This window comes from Helianthus annuus, chromosome 16, assembly GCF_002127325.2.
Source record: "Helianthus annuus cultivar XRQ/B chromosome 16, HanXRQr2.0-SUNRISE, whole genome shotgun sequence".
Classification (NCBI taxonomy): domain Eukaryota; kingdom Viridiplantae; phylum Streptophyta; class Magnoliopsida; order Asterales; family Asteraceae; genus Helianthus; species Helianthus annuus.
The window spans coordinates 8,618,276-8,629,970 of record NC_035448.2 but is presented as its reverse complement, the minus strand read 5'-3'; the positions used below and the strand labels follow the sequence as shown (position 1 = coordinate 8,629,970).

Genomic DNA, 11,695 nt, shown 5'->3' with positions numbered 1-11,695 from the left:
ATCGAATGAACATGTGTAGGGGTTGATAATGACATGATTGATGATAAATAATCATAAGAAGATAAATTGTAGAGGGATTTCATAAGAAAGTGTAGTTGATGAAATGATTGGGTGAAATTACGCATTAGAACTTATAATCTAGGTTTGAATGATGATGTGCACATCATATGTCAAATTACTAGCTTTGAATATGGTTGTCAACTATAGAATCATGAATATGGTAGTATGTGTTAAATTGACGATACGTGTCCACATATGTAGTTAGTTGATCATGTGCATAGGTATGAGTATGTCCTACACCACGATTATGAAATGTAAATGGTATATTGTGTATGTGATAGGATGATCACGTAGTCGTTAGTGTCATACAACATTACATATGAAATGAATATCATGTCATTAATATGGTCTACTATATCAACATGAATGCGTGTTCATAAGTTGGATGTTATATGCTAGAAGGTTGACTTTCTGAAAGTCAACCGAGAATTTAAAACATGGTTAGACATTTTGACACAAATATAAGAATCGAGAGATCATGGAGTATGTGTTAGACCAATTATGTGTTATGTGGGATAACGAATTTGGATTTAGAAGATATAGAACTATGTGGTTGGCAAATCATGTCGTATGCGTGTTAGTGAAAGTCAATATAGATAAAAGTTGGAAAATGTGTGTTAATATGAATGAGCATGAATACTAACATAATTATGGCATGACGACATGAAAGAATAGGAACCACACTTGCACGGACCAAGCATGGAAGGCTAACGGGTCAAGATGAGGCAAGGAAGCGGTTACGAACACGAATGCACAAGGTAAGTGACTTTCGACTCACTTCTTAGTATACATAAGGACTCTCTTGTTTGTAAATGGAGGGAAGCTATGTACGGTATGGAATAGATGAAAGTATTAAGATAAGTAAGGATATAGATAGTTGAAGGTAGTTTGTGGGACTAAACGGGTCGAATAATTATGTAAAAGTAAGGTAGTGGTAATGAAATTCGTAAAGAATATGGACCCGAGGCAAGGATTCTTAGTCTAAAATGTAGGGAAAGGTTTTACGGACAATTGGAAACAAGTTATGTTGATATATGCGCAAACGGGTCAAAATTTCGTAAAAGGGTAATAAGCCGAAGGCTTAAAAGTCATAAAGTTAGGTAGTCCAAATATTGGATTTTTACTCTATGTGATGGAGAATTAAATTACGGTCGCATAGGAAAAAGAATCGGGTAAAACGGATCAAAAACGAGCAAGTTATGCTAATTTTAGTGTGAAAGTGGGGTGCTGATCTGGGCACCACCGTAGCTTACGGTGCCACCGTAAGCTACGGCGGGTGCTGGGCTTTTAATTCTGTCGTAAGGCAGGTTAATTTCACCGTAAAGCTTTTTGGGCCACCGTAAGCTACGGTAGCCACCGTAGCTTACGGTGGAGGTCTGATGCAATTGTATTGTTTATGAAATTTCTTCGTTTTTCCTCGAACTCGGACCCCGTGAACCCATTCCAAGCCTCGTTAAGTCTTTATAATGTTCCTTAACCCTACCAAATGGCTTGGTAAGTTACGGATGAGTATGAAACTCATTTTAAGATCCGAAACATATCTGAAAGATATTTTAAAAGCGTTTATGACATGTGATTCAGTTCGGGATGTGTGAGCGAGTACGCAGGGTAATGAATTAAGTATGAGAGTAGGTATGTTTGTATGTATTAAGGTATGTATGTATGTATGTAAGCACCTAAGTAGGTATGTCTGTACGCTGTAATGTATGCATGTATGTAAGCATGTAAGTAGGTATGTTTGTACGCCGTAATGTATGCATGTATGTAAGTATGTGAGTAGGTATGTTTGTATGTAGTAATGTATGTATATATATATGCATGTAAGTAAGTATGTGAGAAGGTATGTTTGTATGTAGTAATGTATGTATGTATGTATGTAAGCATGTAAGTAGGTATGATTATACGCAGTAGTGTATGTATGAATGTGTGTAGGTATGTATGTACGTAGTTATGTATGTAATGCATACGTGGTTTCAATACACTTAAGTATTGACGTTATTAACATTGTGCCTCGAGAATGAAATGTGGTGCAGGTACTCCATCGAGGTTCGCTAAGGATTAGACACCCGGATGGAATGACCATATCTAGAAAGATAACGGGATGGAAAGAATATGTGGATAGAACAAATCGAGACTACACGATTAAGAATTATGTTTGTATATAATGTATGCTAATGTTTCAATTTGTATGTGGTGGGTGCAGGTAGTACGAATCACATATTTTCATCACAAGGAGTAGCGATCAAAGACCGAGTTACTAGATGGATTGTGCGGGAACGCTTGTGTATGTAAATAGATAGACATAAGTTATGCATACATTGTAAAGGTGTTGTTTTATAATGAACTATCAAGTAGGTCAAAACGTTTATTATGAAAGAAATTTTGTGGTACGTATTTCCGCTACGTCTTTTCAGTTATAACGTGTTAGGGCGTTACACTATTTTCAATAATATTCCCACTTATTAACTAGGTCTAATATTCCTAGTTAACTTAGCGGGTTCGGGAATATTTATGACTAAGTTTATTTTAGGTCCCGTTAACCCGGGCCTTTTATCCATTTTATTTCCTTAAAAGCTTTTATTCACTTTTTATTTAATATTAGGATTAATTAAATAAATCCTAATATTTACCGGGTAAATTTCACCACTAACGGTACTATACGCGTCTTTTAGTATTAACGGAGTTTGATTACCAAACCCGTTTTCGGGGTGTTACAATGAGTAGTCTAAATTAGAACAATTAAAGTTAATCACATGCCTTGTATTGTTTTTTTTTTTTTTTCTATTAACTTCATGATAATAGATTTTCCAATTACTTTATTATATTACCATTTTTATTGTAGATTTTCATATTTATCTGTAGGAACATAAAAGATTAAGTTCTTTATACATTAAAATAAAAATTAATAAATTCACAAAGTAAAGGAGATTTGACCAGATACATGAATTCAATTGTGAGTAACAAAACAAATTATACAATTATACAATTAAAATTGGGTTTTAGGGTTTTGTTTATAAAAGGGTGGGGGCAAGATATAACCTGTTAAAAAAGGGTAAATTAAATAAATTAAGACAACGACTAAATTACCCCTCTATCAGGTTAGTTTTGTTAGAGTGTTAGTAATTTTGGATGGATTTAGCAACTTTTTTGAAATCTCAGTGGTTCCTACAAGAAAAAAAACCTCTTTTGGATGGATCTAGCAAATGTGAATAAACGTCAGAGACGATTTTAGCAATTTACTCGAGAAAGAATGAAAAAAGAATGTGAAAATAAGGTTTAGAGATGTGAGAATAGTGGAACTCATTTTAAAAACATAACTGAAATCCCGGCCAAATCAACGTTTTCCACTTTTCCTACTCCAAACAAAAAAACTAATTATCTAAGCTTAATCCAATCTTATACGTTAAATCAAATCTTGTTTGATGTGACATGAATATTTAATATAGTTTTATAGGTAATGTGAGACTTTCTTATAAAGTTATGTGATAATTATAAAGTTATTATAGTTTTATAGGTAATGTGAGACTTTCTTATAAAGTTATGGGATAATTATAAAGTTTGAAAATGCGTTTAAGTTTCATTAGTTTTTAATTAAATATTTTGAGAAGTAACTTTTTTATATAGTGTCTGGTTATATAAAGTAATGGAATAAACGAAAAATGAATTAACGAAGGAATGAAATGGATAATAAAGAAATAAATTATTACCATTGTTCTAGTTGACTATAAAAATATAATGAATTATTACCTTGTTTTGTTTGATAAATAAAAAAGACAATTAAATTCTCCTTGATTAAAAATGCCAAAAATATCTCTGCACAACAATAACAACAAAAAGATAATATTAATAATATAATATAATATAATATAATATAATATAATATAATACAATAAATTTAATATTAATATGAATAATATAATACAATATAATAATACAGTATAATATTACAAATTACAATATAATAATAATAATTGTAGATTTCTTTCTGATCCTTGACTGAATAAAAAAAAAAACACATTTCTTAAAGAATATAGATAGTTGAAATGAAGAAATTAATTTTTCTTACTAAATAATTTATTATATTAATAATACATATAACCAAACATGTTATCTTTCATTACATCAAACCGATCTATTTCATTCGGTCTTTTAATTACTTCGTACCAAACACACTATCCTTTTGTATTTTATAATATATATAAAAAGCTGATAAAAAAGAAAAGAAAAGTCATTAGTCTAATAAGTCACTAAATATCCCAAGAGACTTTTTTTTCATCTATAAATAAATAGAGACAAGTGCACAAACCATTAAAGAGTCCAAGAAATTAAGCATGGTTCCTTTGGTGTATGCTCTACCCACGTTACTCCTCCTCTTATTTCTCATCAAATTACTCTATAATCGCCCCACCACCAAGACAGACCTACCACCATCACCACCAAAACTTCCGGTGATCGGCAACCTCCACCAGATCACCCCACTCTTGCACCACTCCCTCCACTCTTTATCCCAAACACATGGCGGTCCACTCATGCTAATCCACCTTGGCTCCGTCCCAATTCTAGTGGTCTCATCAGCCGATGCAGCCCGTGAGATAATGAAGACCCAAGACATCGTATTCGCCAACAGACCCGACGTTAAAATGTGGCGGGTGCTCCTTTGTGACTTGAAAGAAGTCTCGGTGGCGCCTTATGGCGAGTACTGGAGGCAGGTCAAGAGCATCATGACGCTTCATTTATTGAGTAATAAGAAGATCGAAGAGAATCGCGATATTAGGGAAGAAGAGATCGCGGTTATGGTTGAGAAAATAAAGAATATGGAGGTGGTGAATTTGAGTGATATGTTTGTGAAGTTTACAAATGATGTGGTGTGTAGGGTGACGTTTGGAAGGAAGTATAGTGAAGGGGAGAGTGGGAAGAAGTTTAGGAAGATGTTGGGTGAGTTTTTTGAGGTGTTGGGTAGTCTTAACTTGGAGGATTTTGTTCCTCAACTTGCATGGGTGGATAGGTTGAGAGGGTTTAATGCGAAAGTCGAGCGGGTTGCTAGAGAGATCGGTGAGTTCTTGGATGGAATCGTGGACGAGCGGCTTAGGAGCCAATCGAACGCGGATGATGGCGGTCGAAGAGAAGACTTTGTGGATGTATTGCTCAAGATCCAAAAAGATGACAAGATTGGAGTGACTCTAGACAGGCTGGTGATCAAAGCACTTCTATTGGTAACTCAACTTCCTCGTATTTTTTTTAGACTTTTACTATTCTCACATCCCTATATATCTTATTCTTACATTTTTTTTCACTCTATCTCTCGCTATATATATCTATGTACATATAGAAAGAGATAGAGAAACGGGGTGTGAATAATAATATTAACTCCCTTTTTTAACTCTCTATCGCTAGATCTGTTTGGTTGTTTTTTAATTAGTACATGAAAGAAGCTGACTCTTTCTGTCATCACGTGCTCATCTTAGACACTTACATACAGAAAACTATATTTTTATAGTTTAATCAGGTAATTTAATGTGAAGTAATTAGAAAACAAAGTTTTACATAACCATATTACTATATGTGTTTATGGCACATGCTCCAACCATATTTCATATATACAAAATAATATAATTTTGTAATAAATTTTACAACCAAAAGAAATTATAAGAGGGAAAATAAAAGTAAAAGGAGAGAATAATGAAAATGGCCAAAATTTCATTTGGAACATATATAATATAATTAAAAGTCGGATGGCTACTAGAAGATGACAAAACCGAAAACAAGTAACAAATAGAATATTTATAAACATCACTGGGTTCCTTCGTTTACAAAAAACAAAAAACAAAAAAAGTCTAAACCACCACATGAGTACCACGTTGGCCACCCGTTGAAAAACCATCATGTTTTTTGTTTTATATATAAAGAGTAAACCGCCATTTGGTTTGGTCAATTTTGTTACTTTAGTCTAAAACTCAAACTTTTTGTATTTGGGTCCTTGTGGTTTCAGTTTTATTGCTATTTTGTTCCAAAAATGAAATCAGGTCATATCTGTCTTATAAAATCCTGTTATTTTGTCATTTTCCGCAGGGGCAAAATGATCATTTCTTTTTTATTAAATAAATACCATATTTTATAAGACAAATATGACCCGATTTGCCCCTGAGGAAAATGACAAAATTGCAGGATTTTATAAGACAAGTATGACCTGATTTCATTTTTGAACCAAAATGGCAATAAAACTGAAACCACGGGGATCCATATGCAAAAGGTTTGAATTTTGAACTAAAGTAACAAAAATAACCAAACCTCAGAAACTAAAATGGTAGTTTACTCTATATATAATTATAGTTTCGAATTTGTTTATGTAATAGTAGTTTTCTATCATAGAAAAGAGAGAGAGAATATTTTATTTTGATTATTTAAGAGCAGTCTAGACTCTCGTGAAACTCATTCTTATTTTATTTCCTGTATTAAATGTAAATTTCATTAAATAATAATACATTTTTATAAGATTTTTTTATAAATTTAGTGACCATACCAAATTATTGACACAGATAAGTTTTGTAATAAAAAATGCTAGACGTGTCAATCTTGTGTTTATAAGCTAATTTGTTTTTATGAACATACTAAATTATTGACACAGATAAGTTTTATATGACGTGCCAATTTTATGTTTATTAGCTAATTTGTTTTATATATGGATGACAAAGAAAGGGTCCTAAACAATGTGTTAAAAACTGGTTCAAACCGGCCGGTTGTACCGGTTGAACCGTTTCTAAGTCAAATCCGGTACAGTATAAAAACCGGATTTTAAAACATTGGTCCTAAATGATATTATTAAAAGGGATTATATAATTGGAGATTGTATCAAACGATCATGTTGATAATAAGAATAATAATAATAATAATCACAACAATAAAGACAAACGAATCAAATAAACAAACATCATACAAATCAAATACACATGACACAATCTTTTGCATTTCAATTATCTTCCGATTGAATATGGTTATAAATCTGGTGATTATATGTGTGTTTTTAATGTGAGAACGTGTTTATTCACAGGTCGTGGCAATGATTCACAATGTATAGACAAATACATTAATTAAATTAACTAACTTGTAAACATATACATTTGTCAGTTGTCAGTTGTCACATATCACCTCATTTTGTCATTGTTATTCCGGAAACTTGCTTAAAATGGAATGTACTTGTCATTCCTTAGGAGTAATAGTTTAACTCTCTTGTACTTCTTGTAGGACGCTTATACTGCTGGAACAGACACAACAGCAACCGTATTGGAATGGGCATTTACTGAACTTGTTAAACATCCTAGGGTGCTAAAGAAAGTACAAGACGAAGTGAGGACGATTGTTAAGGGTAAGCAACAAATAAACCAAGATGACATAGGTAACATGAAGTACTTAAAAGCTGTATTGAAAGAAACGCTTCGTCTTCACCCACCAATCCCAACTCTAGTTCCTCGAGTAGCGAGGCAAGATGCTAAAGTTATGGGTTATGACATTGCAAAAGGAACTAGGGTTATCATTAACGCATGGGCCATTGCGAGAGATCCTAAAGTATGGGATGATCCCAATGAGTTTCGACCCGAGAGGTTTTTGGATTGTACTATTGATTTTAAAGGTCGTGACTTTGATTTGATTCCATTTGGTGCTGGAAGGAGGGGATGTCCAGGGATTGCTTTTGCAATGACGACAAATGAGAGTTTGTTGGCTAATCTTTTGCACAAGTTTGATTGGCAATTGCCGAATGGAGAAAATGAAGATGATCTAGATATGAATGAACAACCTGGCCTTACGATTCGCAAAAAAGTTCCTCTTTTGGTTGTTGCAACACCATTTTCTGTATAACTCCCATATAATATGAAGCTAAGCATTTCAAGTGATCATTGGTTGACAGTGTTTACAAGTTCTGCCAAATCAAATGTTAGTGATTTTACATATAGTTAATGTGGAATAACATAACATAGTGATTGTCTTTAATTAAGATCTGTTTACCTGATGGCCACATGATAAATTTGATCATATATATCAAATATATATATATATATATATATATATATATATATATATATATATATACACACTACTACAAAAATAGGCATTTGCTACAGCTAGGGATGGCAAAAAAGCCCAAGCCCGACGGGTATACCCGAAACCCGAAATATACGGGCCGGGTATACCCGAAGCCCAATGGGTATGGGCCGGGTACGGGCTTAAAAATAGAAAAAATTCGGGTATGGGTACGGGTATGGGATTTAGTGATACCCGTCCGATACCCGGCCCATTTACCCGAATAATACCCGAATTATAGATTTCCATATATATAAACTTAGTAAATGTACTTATTACCTTCTATATAGTCATATGTGGCTATTTATTTGGCAAGTGTTTAGTTAACATATAACTTATTTTTAAGTATGTATATTGGATATGGAAACTATCACCCTTTATTATGTGGATGTTTTATATAAATAGGTGGTTCTGATACAATTACTTAATTAAGTAATCGTTTTAATTTAGTTTAGTATATGTGGTCTGATTATGATATAGAAGTTATTAGTCATATTTTCATTTATTATAGTCATTAAAATAGTAAATTATATAAACATCAAAGTAAAAATTGCATATTTGTCCTAACGTGTATTTTTAAGAAATTAACGAGTATACCCGATACCCGCGGGTATGCCCGATACCCGACGGGTAATTACCCGAAAAATACCCGACGGGTAACGGGCCGGGTATGGGCCAAATAATTACAACCGGGTACGGGCCTGGGATTACCAATACCCGGCCCAAGCCCGGCCCATTGCCATTCCTAGCTACAGCCAAAGTCGTAGCAAATCCGTAGCAAACACCCTTTTTGCTACGAATTTGCTACGGATTTGGTTCGTAGCTACAAGTCCCGTCGCGAATTTATTTGTTACGAACTTTAGCTAAGGAAATTTTGTTTGCGATGAATTTAGCTATAAAAAATGACGTCGGTAATTTAGCCACGAATTTGCTATGAAAAAGCTTGCTACGAAATTTTGCTATGGGTTTTTAGCTACGGAAACTTTTAGCTACGATTGTTTTAAGCTACGCTTGTTTTTAGCTACGGATATGTGTAGCTACAGAAAATTTTAGCTATGGATGTTTTTAGCTACGAGTTTTTAGCTATGGTTATTTTTAGCTATGGAGTAGTTTTGCTACGAATGGGTTGGCTATGATAATTTGCAATATTTTTGCTAAAAAAAATTAACTACGAACTTGCTACGAGTTTGGCTACGGATTTTGCTATGAGTTTGGCTATGGATTTTAACTACATTTTGACTACATAAATTTGCTACAGTTTGTCCAAATCCATTGCAAAATTTTGTTTCAAATTTTTTATGATTTTTGTTACGAATATAGCTACAGATTTTGAAAGGTTTTAGCTACAAATCTGTAAGGTTTTTTTTTTTTTTTTTTTTTTTTTTTTTTTTTTTTTTTGCTAAGGATTTAACAACTGATATTAAGAAACTTTAAAATTTTGTTATTTTTTTATTATTTTTCACTCAATCATTATACTCAGATCTTTAATAAATATAAAAAACCAACTTGACTTAATATACAAACCAGTCAAATTAAAATACCAACTTATTCAAATAACATAATAAAATCCAAACTATACAAAAAACATACACCTAATTTCAACATTAAAGAACATTTTGTGGCGGATTATCTGACAACAATTCTAGTCTCCCTTTCATTTAAGTGTATAAACAAACTTTCTTCAATTTTCCTCTGATAGCATATTTCTATACTTGTTGTCTTCTTCCAATCCAACTTCAAGGCACCTCAAAATAATAAATGAACATAACTAGCTTTACATCAAATTACCAAAATCCAGTTACATAATCCAAACAAAACCTAACCCCAACACCAAACCCAACAAACCAATCTTTCCCGCTGAGACCTTTGTCGCCATTGGTTTGATTGAAAGTGAAATGGGGGATTTGAAATGACACACTTCTAAAAAACGCAATTGTACCTGGTCAAATTTTCATTATTCAAATAGGGGAAACATAAAACAAATATATAAAAAAACTAGATGGCTTTATGTATTTAATATATTTATTAGTTACCTCTTTGTATACCCTTTACTATTCTGCGATCTTTCTTATAGCTTTTCACCGGTATAGAAACTAACTTTGCCGCACTAGAACCGACAGCAACCACTGACCGAATTGGAGGAAGGCCTTTCAACAGTTTATGAATCTGTAAGGAGAGATGGAGGAAGGTCTTTCAACAGTTTATGAATCCATAAGTGAATGTGTATAAATAGGTTGTAGAGGATTGATGTGATTGGCTGGATATTGATGTCACGGATTATGATCTTTGACCGTTTGTAATTTTTGGAACAATCTGAACGGTTGGTTTTGAATTTTTTCATTTTTTTAATTCTAAGGCTATGCGGTATGGGGGACGTCCCCGGGTCGTCCTGGTCCGGCGCCGGAGCGCACACCGTGCCGCCCCCTCCCATCGTCGTCGTGAACGGCGAGTGTAAGACGTTGAGGACGGGCCAATAAAGGACAAAAGAGTGTGGGGACCGAGGTATATATAACCGTTTGAGTAAAAAAAATCAATTAACCTGATTAGATGGAATTGAAGAAGAAGAAGAAGAAGAAGATAAGCCCTGTCCTTTGAATTTACTAGAAGATGAAGAAGATGAGCCCTGTCCTTTGAATTTTATCCTGATTTGTAGGTAGAAATGAGGTTTGAATGCTGATTTTTAGGTTAGATGGAGAGATGAGGGAGAGAGACGAGATGAGCTAGGGGAATGGGGTGAATTTGATCGGAAAGTGGTTGAAAGGGGATTTTGATGGATTTGAAAGGGGATAAAATGTGTGGCTTAGGTTAAATAATTAAATACAGAATATATATTAATTATTAAAAAATATTGCATCAAATGAGTTATTAAGGCTACTAGTTATTAAGTTTATTTTTTTTTTAGTTTATGTCTTTTTTTATGTTTATATTTTTTTTAAGTTTATGTAATGTTTTTTAATATTATAGAAAATATTTTGTTACTTTATTTGTTAAATGTTAAAAAAAGGTAGAAGATTAAAAAAATAAAAAAACATAAAAGTAGTGGGGTAGGATCATCTAGGACCATCCTTCCATTCCCTCTAGTTTTGGAGGATGATCCATCCTTGGGAGGATTATGACGTGTCGCCTACATGGCGGACCATCCTCCAAAAATGGACCATCACCATACCCACTAGCCTAATATTTTAGCGGTCAAACAAAAACTGAAAGGCAAACCCAAAAATTCTGAATTGATCTTAACGAAAAAAAAATCATAAAATACTAACCACTTTCTGTAGAATTACTCACTTTTTTTTATCACAAACCCACTCAATTTTTTTGGTTTTGTTTTAATTTTGTGAAAATGAAATTTTTTTATCAACATAAAAACATTAGTTTAAGTTTAATAATGATTGTAAGTTTTTTTATTTTATTTTTATTATTAAACTAGGATTTTGAGCCGTGTCGCGCGTTAATGCGGTAACATCACGTTTGTCAATTATCAAAAGTTAGAAGTAAATGTGTAACTTACTTGAATATGAGGGTTAATTGTCTTTCATGTGAAAAGTTTAAGGGTTAACAG

At 33.1% G+C, this 11,695-nt stretch overlaps 1 protein-coding gene and 1 long non-coding RNA gene across 2 annotated transcripts; one reads left to right on the top strand and one right to left on the bottom strand.

The window, feature by feature from the left end:
* Positions 1-4,361: 4,361 nt before the first annotated feature.
* Positions 4,362-8,050, top strand: LOC110940935 (cytochrome P450 71A8). The gene is made up of 2 exons (XM_022182501.2): positions 4,362-5,273; positions 7,303-8,050. The coding sequence occupies exons 1-2, from the start codon at positions 4,392-4,394 to the stop codon at positions 7,912-7,914; spliced, it is 1,494 nt and encodes a 497-aa protein (XP_022038193.1). The 5' UTR covers positions 4,362-4,391; the 3' UTR covers positions 7,915-8,050.
* A 1,618-nt stretch (positions 8,051-9,668) lies between these two features.
* On the bottom strand, positions 9,669-10,898 carry LOC110940934. Its single transcript, XR_002593683.2, has 2 exons — positions 10,170-10,898; positions 9,669-10,075 (listed from the first exon to the last, which is right to left on the bottom strand). It is a non-coding gene; the product is annotated as an uncharacterized LOC110940934 (long non-coding RNA).
* Positions 10,899-11,695: the final 797 nt, after the last annotated feature.